General features: G+C 39.9%; 1 protein-coding gene across 8 annotated transcripts in view; it reads right to left on the reverse strand.

Moving 5' to 3' along the window:
• The window catches only part of LOC149153217 (GTP 3',8-cyclase-like), a 210,664-nt gene that overhangs the window by 105,600 nt on the left and 82,383 nt on the right, over nt 1-22,681 (reverse strand). For all 8 annotated transcript variants that reach the window (XR_016262637.1, XR_016262636.1, XR_016262638.1 and 5 more), the window contains 3 exons: nt 6,668-7,327; nt 6,297-6,464; nt 5,987-6,178 (listed from right to left, as the gene is read on the reverse strand). Coding sequence is in view for 5 of the 8 variants with exons in the window: in XM_089439957.1 (XP_089296083.1) it covers nt 5,987-6,178; nt 6,297-6,464; nt 6,668-7,327 (1,020 nt within the window). In the remaining 3 variants the exon portion in view is untranslated. The remainder of the gene's footprint in view (nt 1-5,986; nt 6,179-6,296; nt 6,465-6,667; nt 7,328-22,681) is intronic.

Here is a 22,681-nt window from a genome sequence, read left to right on the forward strand (position 1 = left end):
AGGAGAGCAACATGCAAGGGACAACTAACTAACATTGGGACAGTTGTATGGTACTTAGCAGCAAATACACCAAGCATGCAATGTTACAGCTAGCATGCAAGGGGCAGCTAGCATGCAACAGCAAGCATGCAAAGGACAACAAGCATGCTAGGGACAACAAGCAAGCAAGATGCAACCAGCACATAGGTCAATATGGCAACATGGTGCAGCGATGGCACATAATGCAGTACAGTGATGGGTACAGTCAAAATTAATGAAGCATGATGAGATGCAGCATAGTGATGACGGGTGCAGCATGGTGCAGCACGGTGAGTCGCAGCATGACGACGAAATGCAGCACAATGATAGGTGAAGGAGTCACCTTGGAGAATCAGTTGAACCAAAATGTCTTCAACTGATCTCATCTATCATCTTCTTAGAGATGATCTATGCTCTTATATAGATAAGTCAAAGTGTTGACTTCTGTTGTAAACGTTCTATCTCTCTCTCTCTGCTGAACTATTGAAGAACATATAAGAATTGATCAAGGGTTTCCCCACATTGGGGTTTGTCCCTGGCTAGCGCCACATCTTGTGTCCTCTTATCTTGGCTTGTCTTCTGCGATTTATGTTTATATTCTATCTGCAGTTTACTTTAATGCTGATGTGATTGCTAATCTGCAAAAGATATTGAGCTAACTGTGAAAATTGAATAAATTGCTCTAAGCATAGAACATACCTAAAATTTAACATGGTATCAGAGCTGAGGTGAAGACAATGCCCAAGCAACAGTGAAAGAGCAATCACCAAAGAGAGTTGGGAAAGGAAAAAAGGATTAGTGGATTCCTCATCCCTCTTCAAATTCACTGAGGGTGAAGTCGAAGCAAAGAATATTATCAGAATAGCGCAGCAGAAGTTTTTGATGGCCTAACTAAAGATCACTTCATTGGGAAGTCCGGATCTAAGGATGGAAGGAAAGGCAGAGGCCTTGGTTGCAATAAGTTTGGCCATTATGCGAAGGAGTGTCCAAATGGCAGAGACACATCTCTTGATGAAGATAACAATCATTCCATGGACATCTTCAATGATCAAAGGAATGATAGGTAATGCATGTCATCAAGGAAATGGCCGACTCTTCAAAGAAAGCAAGGAACCCCAGGAATGAAGAATCAAATGTTGTTTTTGATAAGATAAAGAAGCGTTATCTTGTATTGGCCCTCTCCTTCAGATTCTTTGGGAATCTGTCTTATTGATTGTAGTGCTTCAAGGCACTTCATCGGATAGAAGGGTGCACTCCCTAATTTGGTAGAGATGGAAACAATCATGGGATTATACTTGGAGCCGATGCCACCTATCCCAGAAAGGGTGTAGGGAATGTTACCCCTCAATTGAATGAGGGTAACTCAATTCATTTACAGAATCTCTTTTATGTACCTGATCGCAAGAAGAACCTGGTGTCCATTTCAGCAATGGAAGTCAAAGGTTACGAGGTGGCACTCATCGATGGAAAGGTACGTGTTTGAAAATAGAATTTTCAAAGATGTTTTTGAGTTCAAGGTTGTATCAAGTTGTAGGAAGTCCACTGGGGACCATGTCCATTGACACATAGCACTGGAGGTCTGTGAGTCAAATCGTGACAGGGATGCCTGAATTCAAAAAGAGTATGAAAGTACATGTCTGAGATGTACCGAAGGAAAATCTTACAAGGGGACCATTCCCCTCATGTAGCAGGTCTACAGGTCTGGAACAACCCAAGGGGTTTGAGATTGATGATCAGGAATCTCACGTATGCAGGTGGAAGAAAGCCCTCTATGGCTTGAAGCAAGACTCCTCAAGCATAGTATGAGAGGATTGATAGTTGTCATATGAAGTTGAGATTCACTAAGAGTGAAGCCAATCCAAACCATTGTTTGAAGGTTGTGGATGATAGACCTCTCATACCAGCACCTTATGAGGACGACCTATTTCTGACAGGTGCAGACCCTCTCATTTGCAAAAGTAAGAGGGAGTTGGATTCTGGATGTGGAATGATAAACTGCAAGCCTATGACTACCTCAAGGATCTTAACTTTCAGAAGTTATATGGTAGTGATGTCGAACCAGATTTGGGAAATGCCTCTGAGTTTCATAAACTCATTCGTGTTGATGTTCTTGGTGAACTTTCGTCCAAATATATGTTTTGCAGTTAGCATGGTGAGCTCATATTTGGTTGAGCCTCACTGGATTGGTGCCAAGAATCTTCTGAGATATCTTCAGGGCACAATCTCTCATGGATTGAGATACACTGCCAGAAATATGAAACTACATGATTATTCGAATGCTCACTAGGCAGGCAGTGTGGAGGATCACTAGAGCACTTCTCAGTGTTGGTTCTCTTTGGATTCTGCTTCGATATCATGGATGAGCAGGTAGCAGAAGTCAGTTGCTATAAGCACCGCCGAGACCGAATACATAGCTACGAGTATGATCTCGTGAGAAGCTGCATGGTTGCAAAAGCTCTTAAGTGAGCTGTTTGTACACATGATGAATACCATTGTGATTCTCTATGACAACTAGAGGGGGGATTCGATTATTGAGGAATCCCGTATTCGATGATTGCTCCAACAGATAGACATCGGATACTGCCTTATCTGGGATATGGTAAGTTGATGAGCGAGGAGGCTCCATCGCTTTGAGACTGATGTACAGGTCCCAGACATTTTGTCAAAGCCTGGGGGAAAGGTCAAATCTATGACTTTCCTTAACGACTTGGAGTCGTTGAGAGACCTTCTTATAAGGGTCCTGCATTTTGCATGCATTGACCTCTGGGAGCTTTGGGGGGCTTGGGGTACTTACTGGAGCAATATACGACCACAAGGCAACTCACCCTCCCCTGGTGGTGCGCTATGTACAAGATGACAAGTTCAACCTTCCCCTGTGATACCCCGTGGCCACTGTGGAACAGGATGATTAGTTCTCCTGTAGGCCGGGATGATTAGTTCTCTCATGGCAATTGTGGAACAGGATGATTAGTTCTCCTATGGGCCGGGATGATTAGTTCTCCCGTGGCAACTATGGAACAGAATGATTAGTTCTCCCGTGGCAACTGTGGAACAAGATGATCAGTTCTCCTGTGGGCCGGGATGATTATTTCTCCCGTGGCAACTGTGGAACAGGATGATCAGTTCTCCTGTGGGCCGGGATGATTATTTCTCCCGTGGCAACTGTGAAACAGGATGATTAGTTCTCCTGTGGGTCGGGATGAATAGTTCTCCCGTGGCGACTATGGGGCGGGATGATTCGTTCTCCTGTGGACAGGATGATTAGTTCTCCTGTCGAAGCATCCTACCCATGCAATCTGGGACTCATGGGAAGTACCTCTCATCTGATCAATGAGCAGGAAATGGGGTTAGGGACCATAGTAGTACTATCGATCGATGCATCGATGTATCTACCGTACTCCCTATGATAGGATGACCTCCATTGATCTGGGATCAGTATGAGTGGTTTGAGACACTCTCTTGTGATAGTGATTTGGGATCAATAAAACTGACTTTGGGTCAGTAGAGAATGGTATAAGACATTCTCGATCAATTCTTCTTCTTCATGGTTTAGCAGAGCAGAGCAAAGCAAAGCAGAGCTCAGCAAAGCAGAGCAGTGCAGGGCACTGATGGCAGAGATAGTATAGTCAGACAGATGGATCAACGGATGGAGTTCTCCCTAGTTGGGAGGGAGTGTTAAAATTGGCAACTAGGGCCAAACTCCATGTGGGTCATCTTATTAATGGAAGCTGATATTTTTCTTGGATCCCTCTCATCGAGAGGTGTAGGATTGATCTAAAGATCATCCGATTCCGATAAGTATTCATGGAGTTATGAATTTATTTGTGTTATGGGACAATTCATCAAGGTCGACCAGCAACCAAATAAACCCCACTTGTGCTCAACGTTTTAGTATAAATAGAGGTGGCCTTCAAGTCATTTCAACACACTTGGGATCTCTTCCTCTCTACTTGTCTTTGAGTTTTAGTAGGAGGAGAGATCCTAAGGGATAACGCTGCCTTAATCTAGAGGGCAGAAGCTGGAACTGCCCAGAAAAGCCGGAGCTGTCGGAACTGCCAGGAAAAGTCGAAACTGCCGAAACTGTCGGGAAAAGTCGAAACTGCCGGGAAAAGCCGGAACTATCGGAACTGCCGGGAATAGCCGAAACTGTCGGGAACAACCGAAACTACCAGGAACAGCCGGAACTGCAAGAATAGCCGGGAAAGCTGACGCAGAGGACAGAAGCCGCAACTGCCAGGAATTGTCGGAACTATCGAGAAAAGCCGGAACTGCCAGAACTGTTAGGAATAGCCAGAATTGTCGGAACTATCGGAACTGCCGTGAATAGCCGGAATTGTCGGAACTATCGGAACTGCCGTGAATAGCCGGAACTGCCGGGAAAGCTGACGCAGAGGGTAGAAGCCGGAACTGCCAGGAATTGCTGGAACTGCCGGGAAAAGCTGGAACTGTTGGAACTGCCGGAATTGTCAGAACTGCCGAAACTACCGGGAACAGCCAAAATTGCCGAAACTGTCGGAACAGCCAGAGCATCTATCTCCGAAGGCGAGCAGCATGCAAGGCACAACTAACTAACATTGGGACAATTGTATGGTACTTAGCAGCAAATACACCAAGCATGCAATGTTACAGCTAGCATGCAAGGGACAGCTAGCATGCTAGAGACAACAAGCAAGCAAGATGCAACGAGCACATAGGTCAGTATGGCAACATGGTGCAGCAATGGCACATAATGCAGTACAGTGATGGGTACAGTCATGGTTAATGAAGCATGATGAGATGCAGCATAGTGATGATGGGTGCAACATGGTGCAGCACGGTGAGGTGCAGCATGATGACGAAATGTAGCACAACAATAGGTGAAGGAGTCACCTTGGAGAATCAGTTGAACCAGCATGTCTTGAACTGATCTCATGTATCATCTTCTTAGAGATGATCTATGCTCTTATCTAGATAAGTCAAAGTGTTGACTTCTGTTGTAAACCTACATCTCTCTCTCTCTCTGTTGAACTATTGAAGAACATATAAGAAGAATTGATCAAGGGTTTCCCCACATTGGGGTTTGTCCCTGGCTAGCACCACATCTTGTGTCCTCTTGTCTTGACTTGTCTTCTACGATTTATGTTTATGTTCTATCTGCAGTTTACTTTAATGTTGATGTGATTGCTAATCTAGAAAAGATATTGAGCTAACTGTGAAAATTGAAATAAATTGCTCTAAGTATAGAACATACCTAAATTTTAACAGTTAAGCTACCTCATGCGTCATCTTCTTAGAGATGATCTCTGATCTTATTTAGATAAGTCAAAATGTTGACTTCTGATGTATATGTACTCTCTCTCTCTCTCTCTCTGCTGAACTATTGAAGAACATATAAGAAGAATTGATCAAGGGTTTCCCCACATTGGGGTTTGTCACTGGCTAGCGCCACATCTTGTGTCCTCTTGTCTTGGCTTGTCTTCTGCGATTTATGTTTATGTTCTATCAGCAATTTATGCTGATGTGATTGCTAATCTGGAAAAGATATTGAGTTCACTGGGAAAATTGAAATAAATTGCTCTAAGCATAGAACATACCTAAAATTAACAATTGTCCATCAACATACAAACTTGCAAAAGAATGGAATGGTGTCACTTAAGCCTTTACACCCAAACTTATACCTCACTAATTACCTTATTATACCGCACTAATTATCTTATAAGTTATGATATTGACCAAGCCCAGACTAGTCCTTTAAGCAGAAGAAAAACTTTTTCTGTGGTGACTCTATATAGAAAATTTAGTCAATCCAATTAACAGATTGACAGCATCTTCCATTTGTGAACAATTTTTTTTTTTAGCTTCCATATTGCAAAAACACACATGCATGCACACATTTATAAAGTATATATGAGAAACATAGATTTAAAATAAAGTAAATGTACCTTGGCAAAATGAAATAATTAGAAACATAAAGTAATAAATAGGATACCTCTGAAGGACCAAAAAGACAAACTTTGAGGTTTCCATCTGCCAAAAGACGCAATCTGTTGCATCCACCACAAAAATGCTGTGTCATTGATGTAATGAAAGAAACAGTTCCCACAAATCCATCTATCTTAAAGTTCTTTGCTGTGTCAGACGAATGATCTTGAAGCCGTTGGAGACCTTTGTAGTGTTTTACCTGTTATAGACAGGTTAAAAGCTTATTTTTGTAAGCAAACAATAATGCTACATGAATAATATCGCTATCTGAAATATTAAATGGAACATATTCACAGTCTATGGATACTTCCACCTACAATTGTGTCAAGCATCTCAGCATAAGGAACTAGCTTCTTGACATTCCACACATTGCCATCAAAAGGCATGAACTCGATGAACCGCACATTAATTGGCTTTTCCCTTGTCATTTCTACAAAGTCACAAATCTCATCATCATTTAGCCCACGCATCACAACACAATTTACCTGTCATCATACCAAAGTGAGAGACTTAACAATGGGACTGGTTAAGTAAACAAACTCTCAACTGAAACAGGATGAAAACACACACAGGAAAATAGTGTAAACCTGTGATGGCTCAATCATATGCAATTGTGTACTTTCTATCTGTTATTTTATGTAAACGAATTTTTAAAATGTATTTATACTTCAAGTGCAAGAAACTTTACTTTCACAGGATTGTAACCAAGACTGATAGCAGTTTCTATTGATTCCAGAACTTTTGCATGTCCTTTGCGTCTAGTCAAGAACTCAAATTTTGCAGGAACCAATGTATCTAAGCTAATATTTAATGAATTCAATCCAGCTTCTTTGAAATTTGGAAGCTTCTTTGCTAGGGTAAGACCATTTGTAGTCATTGCCAGAGTTTTGAGTCCTTTTATTCTGGTCAAGCGAACACATATATCTTCAATGTCTGGTCGAATAGTTGGTTCCCCACCAGTCAACCTGATCTTATCCACACCTGAAGACACAAAAAGGTTTGCCAAGCGGATAATTTCATTTTGAGACAAAAGCTCTGGTTTGGGAGTAAGCTCCACACCTTCATCAGGCATGCAATATTGACACCTTAGGTTGCATCGCTCAGTCAGGGAAATTCTCAGGTAGGTATGCATCCTTCCAAATGAATCAATAAGCATATCTGATACAGTTGCATTTTCCACAGATGATTCTGTGACAGACTTTGCAGCAGAAGTTGCCAATGACCTCCAGCCTAGTTTAGAAATAGCATGGGATACTGGCCTTACTCTTTCCAGAAATAGAGATGAAGAGAAATACTTCATAGAATTGGCAGGTACTGGATAGGAATATAATGACTGCATCTGGTCATCCTGGTAGAAATTCATACAGAAAACCACTTCAGAAAATGACACAAATTCCAATTCACAAATATAACATTTATCTATAACATGCACAATACAAATACAGTTCTGCCAAAATTATTTCCCGTCCTATAGAATTAATAAATTGCCAGTACCTTTATACAATGGAAATACTTAACATCAAACCAGTTTAGCAAAAATGTTCAAACAATAACATTTATAAGAAAATAGGGTACACCATATCACTAGCATCTTTTAGAATCTGGGTTGGTCTCACGGGATAAAACCTTTGGAAGAACATAGGAGTGCAAGTGAAAAGTTGTGGGGACCTTGCATTAATATCTGTGCTATGGCTTCTTTGCAAAATGATCAATTGTGCAATTGTAAGTGGCACCAATATTTGAAAAGGTTGTCTTTCTATTCTCAGCAACATTGTGAGCAATAGGAGCCAGCCACAGGCGTATACAAATGTATACATTAAGGATGCATCAAACAGTTTTGTTTCAAAGGAGAGATCCCTTGTTGATTTGCTAAAAATACCAAGCAATTTAAACACGGATTTTATGCTTGAACGGGAATTAATGAAGAAATGAAGCAAACTCCCTCAATGCACCATTGAACTGAAACAAATTGAATATTATATCTTAAAAATGACTCTATTGTCCTTGATAACAAAATTATGGTTTTTTTCCGAACCCTAGAGGTCATTAGGAGCAGGTGAACCAATTGGAGATTCAAACTCAGAGGTAATATTTAAAAGACAGCCATAGGTAAAGGTTTTTTCATTGCAGTATTGATCTCATAAGATAACAAGGTAAAAATATTTGACAATGGTCTAAGTTTCAAACTTGGAGAGGGCCTTCATTTAAGGCATTGGACTACAAGGCCTGCTACCACAATGTAATCCCAAGTATGATTCTATTACAAGGTCAACGTAGTCATTTTCTCCTTAAGTTTGGAAAGTTAGATTTGCTAAGCTATTGCAACAAACTAGGTTATTTCATCAAAAAGTGCGCACACACACACAAACACACAAAAGTCGATCTCCACGTTTGCCCAAATTGGTGCAGAACCAAAGATCAAGAAGGTCTACCTATTACCTAAAGCCATCAGGACTCAACCTATTTAGAGTCACCCAACTTCAATTTTGGATTACGAAATGATCTTGTACAAGTGTGGTCAAAGCAGCACAAGAACTACTCCTGAGCATTACAAAAGTGATTCTAGTGTTTCCCTGTTTCTTGGGAATTGGGAACTAGAATGAAACGATCCCCTTCCCACAAGAGCAACATAGGAATTGCTACAACTTCCTAGGATCTTCAATGGTAGAGTTGCGCTACTCTGGAAAGGATTCCTTGCCCATTCTTCATAGTTGGAAGCACACAAGGTCTCTCAACCTATTGGGGAGTGCCAGTACACATGCTGGGAGAACCCACGTGTGTTATCACCTTGTTGTCACCCAAATTTTACAGGTGAATGCGACAGCAACTCAAGGTAGGGGCTGTCACTTTGATCCCCACCCTCTTTGTTCTAGTTGTCTCCCTACAACAGCCTATGCGGGGTAGTCCCTATGAAATGTGAGGATGAAAGACTTGCCGAGAACCGACAAGGTCAGGAGACACAACTGAATGGCCTAGCAACTTGGTTAATGATGAGTAGCAAGTTTAATTATTAGCACAATTTAATTAGATTACTTGAGAGACCAGTGCCTTATGGAGTCAAAACACTTGCACAACATAGATTAGCTACCAAGTTACTGGATGAATAGTTGTTGCTTAGGATGCACACTATCCTATATGAGATGTGACACCTAGAACTAAGTGAACTCCTGCTAAATTTTAGATTAGATGCCTATCTAAATGAGTCCTCTCTCTCAACTGTTTTGAAGTTAGTCTCAAGTGTAGGTTGTGGAGAGAAACCCAGGGGAAGATAGCAAAGGCTATATTAACGATACCTCCCCTGGAGTTCTAACCACCTGAATGCCTCCAGCGCTGCAGAGACTATGGTTTTGATGACTGCAAGGTCACCATGTTAACCACAAGTGAGGATCTAAACTTCACAAGCTTGGTGACAAAAGTGGCCTTATCGTCTTTCAACCAAGCTTATGCTTGGAGGTAAGCTAGTTAATGCACTATTACTCCTAGAATGCAAGTGCAAGATGAGTGATTAGCCTAAGGTGAGATTGTTAAATGTTTTAAGTACTTTGAGACAAATTATCCAAATATTCGATTTAGAGAAATAAAGGAAAGTACTTAACAATTGCAAAGACAATCCTTACCAAAAGCAGTGCTTATTGAACCCTTTGAAAAGATAATCCAATGACAAGTAAAGATTGTAAAACAATTCAAAATTAGCAATCTTACAATGGACAGCTACTTGATCAAATGTAAAATGCACAAGTCCAATGTTTCTCAATGTTAATGTGCCAATTAGATAAATGCCAATCTTTCAACAAGATATTAACACAATCAGAAATTCTTGAGATTACTTAGAAGAATTTAAAGATTACTCTTATCAAAGTATAGAGATCAATCAAGTGTTTTAAGAGTGAGTTCCAATATTGCAAGATTATGATTTCTAGATGTGAAGCTCATTTGCAAAACAATTATGTTAGTGCACTTGTTACAAGAAGGTAAACTCACAAGGAATTCTAATTATGACAATAGCAATTTAACCACTTATCCAATAGCCAATTTCGTTAGGCTATGAAAGCAATGAAAAGCAAAAGTATTTCCTTAAAACCAGTGTCACAATAATGTTAGCAATCCTTTAGACAACACAATTGTACTAATCTTTTTCAATGTCAATGAAAGGAAGAGAGTATAACATTTACGAACTGCAATTAGAACTACTCAAAAAATATTACTCTTCAATTGATGCCAATAACAAAAAGAGCAAGAGCAAACTTATGAGAGCTGCAAGCTTATCTTATGCCAATTTAGTCCAAGTATACCAATTATCCTTTAGAGCATTTATCTTGAGAGTATTGACATAATTAATGCACATATATTTTGTCACTTAGATGAGATTGCTAACAGTGAACCACTTCTGAATGCAAAGTTGCAATAGATGGTTGCAAGAGACCAATGATCACAGCAGTAAGGCAAGCAGTCCTAATCAAATTCTTTTTCCAACAACAAGACCATTAAGGAATGCAGAGAATGAATGCCCAACAATGCCAATGACTTTCCAATGAGATGAGATGACAATCAATTACTTTTATGCCACTTTTATGAGTCTTAAGGCTGTAATGAAAACGGTGATGAGAAAGAGAGGGTTAGAGAAGCAAACCACTAGGCATAATGGCCTTGTTGGTGACTAGTTTGGATGTTAGGGCTCCTCCAACAAGCTTGTCCACCTCTTAGGGCCTGTGGCCCTCATTCTTGCTTGTGCGTTGAGGCTCTAGGGCCTTAGGAGGCTAGACCAAGCACTCTAGGGCTTGGATCATCCCTTCCCACTTGAACGATTTTGACAAAAAGGGTAGACGTCCCCTTCTAGGGGTGAGAAACCCCTCAAACCCTAGTCTTTAGGCTAGCTTCTTCACAAAAATTTCGATCTCCTTTGATGGCTTGAGAATTTTTTTTTATGTTTTTAATTAAATTCATGAACTAAAAAAGAAATAACGGAATTCCACTAATTTGATTTTTAACCAAACCAACCTGACAAAATCGACACATCCATACACAATACCTTAAATTACAACTATAACCCCACTTGTACAAGTGAAAAGAAAATTTCCCAAAACCCCAAGTGCTTCAAAAATAAAATGAGGGTTAGTTGTATTTACAAATATCCACAATATTTACAAAATTTAAATTTACAAGTTCTAATTAGCAGATAAAATTCTTTATATCACAGAGAAAGAGATTTAAAAAAATTTGAGATTTTAGAGTAGATAGTATGGATGAATAACTTCAAAAAATTATTGGCCAAAACCCTCCTGCAAAATAATTCGTCAAAATGAAAGCCCAAAGCTCAAACAAGGTCGATCTTTCCCCACGGCCTATGAACTTGGAGTCCAAGGGCTGGTGTCACTGTAGATCTCTATTTGATCTTGAAAATAATTGTTAGATCATAGGGTGAATCAGATCACCTCAAGTAAAGATAATTGTACCAATAAAATGTTATTATAATCTGCAATTGACATAAAAATCATGAAATTTTAGCACAATATAGAGCATAAACAAATAAAATACCAGCACATACCACAGATCAATAGATAAAAGAGCACCATGAACTGAAACCCCAAAGTCTTACTATTATGAGAAAAATAATTCCAGCAGAGCAAGGCTCAGCACAAGCATTCCAAATTACCTCCTCCAAAGATTATCCTAAGATGAGAAATATGAGATCAATAGCTTCCTTATATAGAGTATGAGAGAGAAATAAACCCCTCCAAGTGGAAATAACGGCTAATTGGCTAGATCCTTGTCAAAATAATCTCAACCGTCGAAAATATCTTGATCTTCTTTTAATCTCCACCGTCGATTTCTTATTTTTGAGGAAAAATTTGAATTTCTCTTAAAAACCATTTTTTATTAATCCAAAAATTAATATTTTGGATTAATTTTCTCAAAGATTTGACTTTGACTTTGACTTAACCACTAAGGTCCAAGGATCAAATTTTCTTAAAATATTCATTCTTCCCTTGGTGGAAGACTTCTAAAAATTAATTTCTTTCTGAACCACGAATTTCTGATTATTTTCCACTTGCAGAGAATTTAATTCTTCTCAAACTATTTTTTGACTCTAAATTAATTATTTTTTTGGCTTAGGTTTTAAATTTAATTTTGCCAGAAAAAATTAATTAATTGACTCTTGAGGGGATTAATACTTTTTCCACCCTCAAATATTTTAGCCATGGTGTCTAATTATGAATAATCATGCACTAAAATATTTTTTACATCAAATTATTACAATATCAACCCTTAAAAGGGGAAAACACCTTTAGACATAGACCCTTAAGACATTACCTAATTCTGCGACACAATATGATCTAGTATGAAACCAAATGTGTTTATAATAAAATAATTTAGCCACGGTGTCTAATAATGAAGGACCATGCACTAAAATTAGTCCTAAACACAATTTTACATAGACTCGATAAACACTAGGACTCACTTAAAATATTGCCAACAAATTCCACCCTAGCTTTGCAGTTATAGTTGGAAGAAAAACTTTGTCGATTATCCGTGTTTACAAACACACATAATTCGGGGAGGTTAAAAAACTTCCTAGCATGAAATCCTTTGACAAAAATCATAGGCTTACCTTCGTGCAATTACATGACTCAATGATCATACTAACATCATTAACAATAAACTTTGTAGAAATTGGGTTTACAATGATATAACTGGAAGTTGAATGATGACATTGATTTGAAAAAATTTGATTTGTTGCTTAGTGCTCTTCTTCTTAGACTGTTGACAAGTGTGGTCAACATCTAGCTCTACTTGGGGACACGTTGCTTCGCTGGAAGGAATGTGAGAATCCAAAATCCTATATCCAAGAAAACAAAGCAACATTAAATAGATATCCGCTCAAAATCAAAACCATCATGTATACATCATCAAATATATAACATCTGCTAGAATAGAAATCCTATTCTAACTCATGAAAGATAGACATAAAATATAAATGCGAGAAATAGAAACAAACTAATGATAGAAGTGAAATCCTATCTAAGAGAATAGGGTTAGAGATACAATACAAAGATGCCCTATGGCATCAGATGTCTTCAACGTAATGCATGTTGAGCATCTGCCGACTTTCAAGCAGGTTCGTGGGTTGCTTCTTGGACGTGCCATGTTGGATTCTGAAGATGTTGGGACTTTGACTTATCCGAATATCATGTTGTTCCAGGCCATCAGATGCATCAAACTTCTTACTTCTTCTTTTCTGCTTTTTACTTTTCTTCTCAGTGGGTTGTGGTGCTAATGATGCGACCAATGTAGAACTTTCTATCTAATTTGGAAAACTCTTATACGGAAAAATTGGAACATTCAATATTTTTGTGACAGGCTCTTCTTCTTTTTCATGAACTTGCTTTATCAAGGCCGATGGATCAATATTGCAAGCATCAACCCGATTCCCCTCAATTTCCTTCCTACCTAGGTTATCTTCATTGGAATCAATGACCTCTTCATAATAAGATGAAGTTTTCTTAAGCGAACTGGGATGCTCATCATCTGTCAAAAGTTCTTTGTCATCTGGATTAAACTAGGATCTCTGAAACTGTGATCTTTCCATCTTTTGCAACTTACTTTGAAGAGTGATTTGTTCAATTTTCATGGAATTTATTTGATTAAAATGTTCAACCTTCATAGCACTGATTTCCTTGGCACGATTTTCTTCTATAGCCAATAACTTGTTATAAAGAAATATTTGACCGCCTTTTATGTCCTTTATCACTTTATCATGATTTTCCTGAATAGAACTCATTTCTTTCTTATGATTTGCTTCCATGGTGTTTAGCTCCTCAACATGCTTTTCTTCTATAGTTATCAACTTGGTGTGCATGGATCTCATTTCCTTAGAGTAATTCTCTTGATTGAGTTCCATGGTTTTCATCAACTGAGTTTGATTGAATTGCATGTCTTTAAGCATTTGAGTTAATTCCTTGATAAGATGCTTATCATTTTCCTTTTCATCATCAATATCACTTTGATCATTTGTCCCTGCCTTTCCACTATCGAGGATTCTTCTTGCAACGACACAAGTGGATTCATCATGAAAATGCTCACAAGGTCTGCAATATGGCAAAGATTGATGTGGCGCATTCTCTTGAAACCTTTCTATGATAGTTAGGTCTTTTACAAGATCACTTTCATCTTTCTTTACATTGTAATTGGCACAAGGTGAATCCCTTTAATCTTCATATCTATTTTTAAAAGCATTGACGATGGCTAGCAGAAAATCAAAGGAATTGTCAAGAAAATCATAAAACCATTTCATAGCATCAGCTTCTAATGAAAGGACAAAGAGTCGCATCTTGATGTCTTCATGATTATAACGTGCAGAACACCAGTTTGCCAAACAAATACTAAACTTCAAGAGATGATCTTTAGCAGTAATTGCTTTATTGCCTTGAAAAGAAGGCAAATTACCAATGGTATTTTTCGGAATATCACGAGCATAGCCTTGAATGTTAGTAAAACAACAGGGGGCAAACAAGTCATTCATGATGACTTGCTCAAAAGGAGCTAATGGATGTGAGAGAGAGATCTTTGTTCAAGGAAAACAAGAAGTCTACAAGAAGCAAGCTTCTAGCAGAAATTCTTGCAAAAAATGAAAGAAGCAAAGTCGCCACTTGAACATGAATCTAACTCTAAAATCCAAAAGGAAAAAACCGAAAAGTTAGTCGAGAACTAGGAAGAGAAAAACTCTATTCCCAAATCAAGGTGTTAAATTGGCAACTAGGGCCAAATTCTACCTTAGGACAACTCATTTGATGGAGATGATGATTGCAGTAAATTCCTCTTTTTGAGAGGACCAAAATTGATATAAAGATCATCTCATTTGGACAAGCAGAAGTGTGATTTTGAATTTATGCCCACATGTAAAAATTGTCAAGGTCGGCGACATCATCATGTAGGCTCAAAAAGCCCAATGGATGTGTCTTCTTCACTCACACATTATCTCTCCTCTCATTGGTTCGTACTACATTGCGCATTCTTATCTCTCACACCTGTGGACTAAGAAGGACGAATTTCAGAATCTAAATTACAGGGCCGAAATTACAGAGTTGACTGCAGTTTGACAAGCGTTGACCAGCAGCTTCTTGCCATCATTTGACTTCGATCTTTTGGGGATATTTCTGCCTCAGCAGGCCGTAGCTTTTGGCACAGAAACTGAAATTTTCTGAGCACTTTGACTGCAAACCAAATTGCAGGTTGATCGCAGATTTCAGACAGCATTTTGACCGAGTTTGACTATTGACTTTGTCATTGTTTTGTATTGACTTTGACCTCTTGATCAGGTCAAGTTTGACTGGGGAAGACTGAACTATTTTTAGGACATTTTATTGTTGCATTAACTAGCGTTGACTTTCTGGTTAGAGCTGAAGTTTGAATTGGGCAAGTCAATTTCACTTTTGTACTCTCTCTCTATGCTGAACATTTTGATATAATAATAAGAAGAATTGATCAAAGGGTTTTCCCCATCTTGGGTTTTTCCCTAGCATCCGCCAAATCTGGTGTCCTCTTGTCTTGGCTTGTCTTTTGCATATTGTTTTATGTTCTATCTACTTTTACTGTCAATGTGATTAATGGTTAATGTGATTGCTACTGGAAATCTAAATTGGAAATTGCTATTGGGTTGCTTAAGGAACATTGAAGTAATTGTGCTAAGCATAGAACATACCATTGTTAACTAAATTTAACATGGTATCAAAGCCCAGGTGAAGACAAAGCCCAAGCAAGAGAGAGAAAAGCAATCACTAAGAAAGAGTTGTTGGACAAGAATATTGGTCTAGTTTCAATGGCTTCTACATCATATTTCAAATCCGAGGATAAGCTCAAAGACAAATCCGACTATCATGCATGGAAGATGACTTTGGACTTGACTTTGGAAGAGAATGATGCTATGGACTATCTAAAGGGAAGAGTGGTGGAGCCTCCTTCAAATGCACCTATTGCTGCAAAGACGAAATACAAAAAAGGTGAGGTCAAAGATAAAAGAATCATTATAGACTCTATTCAAAAGCATTTGGTTGCTTATATTTCTGATTTAGAAACATCTAAGGAGATGTGTTAATTTTAGGTATGTTCTATGCTTAGAGAAATTTATTTCAATTTTCACAGTTAGCTCAATATCTTTTCTAGATTAGCAATCACATCAACGTTAAAGTAAACTACAAATAGAACATAAACATAAATCGCATAAGACAAGCCAAGACAGGAGGACACAAGATGTGGCACTAGCCAAGGACAAACCCCAATGTGGGGAAACCCTTGATCAATTCTTCTTATATGTTCTTCAATAGTTCAGTAGAGAGAGAGAGAGTACATTTACAACAAAAGTCAACACTTTGACTTATCTAGATAAGAGCATAGATCATCTCTAAAAAGAGGATACATGAGATAAGTTGAAAACATGCTGCTTCAACTGATTCTCCAAGGTGATTCCTTCACCTATCATTGTGATGCATCTTGTCATCATGTTGCACCTCACCGTGTTGCACCATGATGCACCCATCATCACAATGCTGGACCTTATGACCATGTTGTACACATCATACTGCTGCACCTTATGCTGCATTGTTGTCCCAGTGTTTAGCACTGTTGTACCTTGTGCCACTACTGCACCATGTTGTCACCCATGTGCTTGTTGCACCATTGTTGCTTTGTGTATTTGCTGCACCAAGTACCATACTGTTGTCCCAATGTGCTTGCAGCACTATGCTTGTTGCACCTTGTTGTTGTTGTTGTTGTCCCATGTACAATACCACTATGTACAGCCACCATGTACTTGTTGCTATTGTTGTCCTATTGTGCCACTGTTGCACTATGTCATAGCTCTCATGATCATTGTGATGTCCCAACATGCTACTGTCTTAACATGTTGTTGTCCCAACATGTTGTTGTCCTAACATGTTGCTGTCCCAACATGTTGTTGTCCCATCATTGTGTTGTCCAATGAGTTTGCAGCACCATGTACCTTTGTTGCCATGTCACAACTGTTGTCCCATCACAACTTGCCATGCTTGCCAAGTTGTACATGCTTACACTGATTCTTCTAACAACACTCTCATCATCAAATTATCCTCATACTTATACTTGAATGTTGGTGCACTATTGTAGTTATGCAACTCTGGTTAGGGCATCAATAGCACCCTAACAACCACCTCTAAACTCGGCAACAGTCCTTGAAAAGAGTGCGGTTTACCTCCTTTGAGAAGTTGCTGTCCATACATCCCTTCACGCTGTCTAGGGTAGCCTCCACGCTGTCCCTTTGACCCTTTATACGGCGGCTAAGACTCTCTTGTTTGACTGCGGTTAGGGCTGAATTAGACCAGCGTTTAGGGCTAGATTAAATCAACGTTTAGGGCAGCCTTTTAGGTCTGCGTTAGGGCTGCTTCCATCTGCATCTAGGGTTGTAGGCCTCCTTCTAGACTTGCATAGAGACCAACGTATAGGTTAGGGCTCCTTGATATCATTAGGGCTTCTCTTCATGACTGTGTCCTCTAGATTAGGGCAGTGTATTTCTTCTTCTTGACTACGGCTAGGGCAGCCTCATTTCTCCAACGTCTAGGGCTACCACTCCTGATTTCTCTTCCACTAAAACCCAAGACAAGTGGAGAGAAATCAAGATAGAAGTGTGTGTGTAGAAATGACTATCAAGTCATCTCCTTTTATACTAAAACATTGAGCACGTGGGGTTTATTTGGTTGCTAGCCAACCTTGACGAATTGTCTTATAACACAAATAAATTCATAACTCCATGAATACTTATCGGAATCGGATGATGTTTAGATCAATCCTACACCTCTCGATGAGAAGGATCCAAGAAAAATATCAGCTGCCATAAATAAGATGACCCACATGGAGTTTGGCCCTAATTGCCAATTTTAACACTTCCTCTCAAGTAGGGAGAACTCCATCCGCTTATCCATATGTCTGACTGTACTATCTCTGCCATCAATGCCCTGCACTGCTCTACTCTGCTCTGCTGAACCATGAAGAAGAAGAATTGATCGAGAATGTCTCATACCATTCTCTACTGACCCGAAGTCAGTTTTATTGATCCCAGATCAATATCACAAGAGAGTATCTCAAACCACTCATACTGATCCCAGATCAACAGAGGTCATCCCAGCTAGGGAGTATAGTAGATAAAATGATGCGTCCATCGATAGTACTACTATGGTCCCTAACCCCATTTCCCTGCTCATTGGCCAGATGAGAGGTACTTCCCATGAGTCCCAGACTGGATGGGTAGGATGCCTCGACAAGAGAACCATTCATCTTGTCCCTAAGTCGCCTAGGGGTATCACAGGGGAAGGCTGAGCTATTCACCATGTACACAGCGCACCATTAGGGGAGGGTGAGTCGCCCTATGGTCGCGTGTTGCTCCAGTAAGTACCCCAAGCGCCTCGAAGCTCCTAGAGCTCAATGCATGCAACATGTAGGACCCTTATAAGAAGGTCTCTGCACGACTCCAAGTCATTCGGGAAAGTCACAAATTTGACCTTTCCCCAGGGCGTTGACAAAATGTCTGCGACCTGTACATTAGTCTCAATGCAAAGGAGCCTCCTGGCTCATCAACGTAGCATATCTCAGATAAGGTAGTATCTGATGTCTATCTGCTGGAGCAATCATAGAATACGGGATTCCTCAACAATCGAATCCCCCCCGGTTATCACAAAGGATCACGGTGCTATTCATCATGTGTACAATCAGCTAGCTAAAGAGCTTCCACAACTGGGGAGCTACACACAAGATCATACTCATAGTTATGTATTCGGTCTCAACAGTGCTTATAACAACCGACTTCTGCTTCTTGCTCATCTAGGATATCGAACAGAACCCAAAGAGAACTAGCACTCGGAAGTGCTCTTGTGATCCTCCACACTGCCTACACAGTCAGTATTCGAATATTCATGCAGCTTCATATTTTCGGCAGTGTATCTCAATCTATGAGAGATTGTGCCCCGAAGATATCTCAGAAGATTCTTGGCACCAATCTAGTGAGGCTCAACCATATATGAGCTCATCATACTAATTGCAAATCATATGTCCGGACGAAAGTTCACCAAGGACATCAACGCGAATGATTTTAAGAAACTCAGAGGCATTTCCCAAATCTAGTCCGACATCACTACCATATAACTTCTGAAAGTTAAGATCCTCGAGGTAGCCACAGGCTTGCAGTTTACCATTCCACATCCGGAATCCAACTCCCTCTTACTTCTGCAAATGAGAGGGTTTGCACCTGTCAGAAATAGGTCGTCCTCAGAAGGTGCTGGTATGAGAGGTCTACCATCCACAACCTTCGATCGGCTTCACTCCTAGTGAATCTCAGCTTCATCAGACAGCTATCAATCCTCTCATACTAAGCCCGGGGTGATTTGCTTCAAACCATAGAGGGCTTTCTTGCACCTGCACACGTGAGATTCCCGATCATGAATCTCAAACCCCTCAGGTTGTTCCAAACCTGTGGACCTGCTACTTGAGGGGAATGGTCCCCTTGTAAGATTTTCTTTTAGTACATTTCAGACATGTACCTTCATGTTCTTTTGAATTCAAGCATCCTTATCACCATCTGACTCACAGACCTCGGGTGCTATGTGTCAACTAACATGGTCCCCAATGGACTTCCTGCAACTTGATATAAATTGCCAACCCTGAATCCATGAGTAAAAGCATCTTTGAAAATTTTATTTTCAAACATGTACCTTTCCATCGATGAATGCCACCATGAAACCTTTGAATTCCATTGCTGAAATGGACACCAGGTTCTTCTTGCGATCAAGTACACAAAAGAGATCTTTGTAAATGAATCGAGTTACCCTCATTCAATTGAGGGGTAACATTCCCTACACCCTTTCCGAGATAGGTGGCATCGGCTCCAAGTATAATCCCACGACTGTTTCCATCTCTACCAAATCAAAGAGATCACCCTTCTATCCGATGAAGTGCCTTGAAGCACCACAATCAATAAGCTAGATTCCCACACAATCTGAAGGATAGGGCCGATATAAGATAACGCTTCATCTTATCAAAAACAACATTTGATTCTTCATACCTGGGGTTCCTTGCTTTCTATGAAGAGTCGGTCATTTCCTTAATGACCTACATTACCTGTCATTCCTCCGATCATTGAAGATGTCCCTAGAATGATTGTTATCATCATCAAGTGATGTGTCCCTGCCATTCAGACACTCTTTCGCATAATGGTTGAACTTGTTGCAACCAAGGCATCTGCCTTTCCTTCCACCCTTAGATCTGGACTTCCCATTGAAGTGATCTTTAAGTAGGCCATTAGAAACTTCCGCTGCGCCATTTTGATAACATTCTCTGCTTCGACTTCACCCTCGGTGAATTTGAAGAGGGATGAGGTATCCACTGATCCTTTTGTTCTTTCCCAACTATCTTCGGTGATTGCTCTTTCACTCTTGCTAGGGTTTCGTCTTCACCTCAACTCTGATACCATGTTAATTTTAGGTATGTTCTATGATTAGAGCAATTTATTTCAATTTTCATAGTTAACTCAATATCTTTTCCAGATTAGCAATCACATCAGCATTAAAGTAAACTACAGATAGAACATAAACATAAGTCGCAGAAGACAAGCCAAGACAAGAGGACAAAAGATGTGGCACTAGCCAGGGACAAACCCTAATGTGGGGAAACCCTTGATCAATTCTTCTTAGATGTTCTTCAATAGTTCAGCAGAGAGAGAGATAGATAGTACATTTACAACATAAGTCAACACTTTGACTTATCTAGATAAGAGCATAGATCATCTCTAAGAAGATGATACATGAGATCAGTTGAAGACATGCTGCTTCAACTGATTCTCCAAGGTGACTCCTTCACCTATCATTGTGCTGCATCTTGTCATCATGCTGCACCTCACCGTGCTGCACCCATCATCACAATGTTCGACCTTATGACCATGTTGTACACATCATACTGCTGCACTATTGTACCTTGTGCCACTGCTGCACCATGTTGTCACCCATGTGCTTGCTACACCATTGTTGCTTTGTGTACTTGCTGCACCAAGTACCATACTGTTGTCCCAATGTGCTTGCAACATTATGCTTGCTGCAACTTCTTGTTGTTGCTGTCCCATGTACCATACCACTATGTATAGCCACCATGTACTTGTTGTTGTTGTTGTCCTATTGTGCCACTACTGCACAATGTCATAGCTGTCATAATCATCGTGTTGTCCCAACATGCTGTTGTCCCAACATGCTCCTGTCCCAACATGTTGTTGTCCTAACATGCTGTTGTCCCAACATATTGTTGTCCCAACATGATGTTGTCCTAACATGTTGTTGTCCCAACACATTGTTGTCCCAACATGCTATTGTCCCATCATTGTGTTGTCCAATGAGTTTGCAGCATCATGTACCTTTTCTTCCATGTCACAACTGTTGTCCCATCACAGCTTGCTATGTTTGCCATGTTGTCCAGCCATGCTTGCCAAGTTGTACAAGCTTACACTGATTCTTCTAACAACACTCTCATCATCAAATTATCCTCATACTTATACTTGAATGTTGGTTCACTGTTGTAGTTCTGCAACTCTGTTTAGGGCATCAATAGTACCCTAACAACCACCTCTAAACTTGGCAATAGTCCTTGAAAAGAGTGCGGCTTACCTCCCTTGAGAAGTTGTTGTCCATACATCCCTTCAAGCTATCTAGGGCAACCTCCACGTTGTCCCTTCGACCCTTTATACGGCGACTAAGACTCTCTTATTTGAATGCGGTTATGGCTGAATTAGACCAACGTTTAGGGCTGAATTAGATCAGCGTGTAGGGCAGCTTTTTAGGTCTACGTTAGCGTTGCCTTCCATTTGCATCTAGGGTTGTAGGCCTCCTTCTAGACTTGCGTAGAGACTAGCGTATAGGTTAGGGCTCCTTGATATCATTAGGGCTTCTCTTCATGACTGCGTCCTCTAGATTAGGGCAGCGTATTTCTTCTTCTTGACTGCAGCTAGGGCAGCCTCATTCCTCCAACGTCTAGGGCTACCACTCCTAGATTTCTCTTCCACTAAAACCCAAGACAAGTGGAGAGAAATCAAGATAGAAGTGTGTGTGTAGAAATGACTATCAAGTCATCTCCTTTTATACTAAAACATTGAGCACGTGTGGGATTTATTTGGTTGTTGGCCGACCTTGACGAATTGTCTTATAACACAAACAAATCCATAACTCCATGAATACTTATCGAAACCGGATGATATTTAGATCAATCCTACACCTCTCGATGAGAGGGATCCAAGAAAAATACCAGCTGCCATAAATAAGATGACCCACGTGGAGTTTGTCCCTAGTTGCCAATTTTAACAAGATGTATGATAAGTTTGGTTGGGATGCTCAAAGTGAACAATGCAAATCAAATCCTCTTTCTCAAAAACAAGTTGAAGGATGTTAGCTAATGAATCCATACAGGTGAGGATAGTTTTAGATAGTTGAGTTCACAAAACTCTATAACAGGTCATTCCTCCTCTATCTAAAAGTTGAAAGATATCAAGATGTACAAAGGGGAGTATATCCAATCCTACTTCATGAGGATTACAAAAATCAAGAATGATCTTCTATCTATTGGAGAAGTTGTTGCTAACAGGGAGCTCACTCTCATTGCTCTTGGAGGTCTCACAAGAGCATGGGATGTGTTTAACACCACT

This window comes from Pinus tabuliformis, chromosome 9 (assembly GCF_031772625.1).
Source record: "Pinus tabuliformis cultivar Carrire ecotype Pingquan chromosome 9, CPIR1, whole genome shotgun sequence".
In the NCBI taxonomy this organism is placed as follows: domain Eukaryota; kingdom Viridiplantae; phylum Streptophyta; class Pinopsida; order Pinales; family Pinaceae; genus Pinus; species Pinus tabuliformis.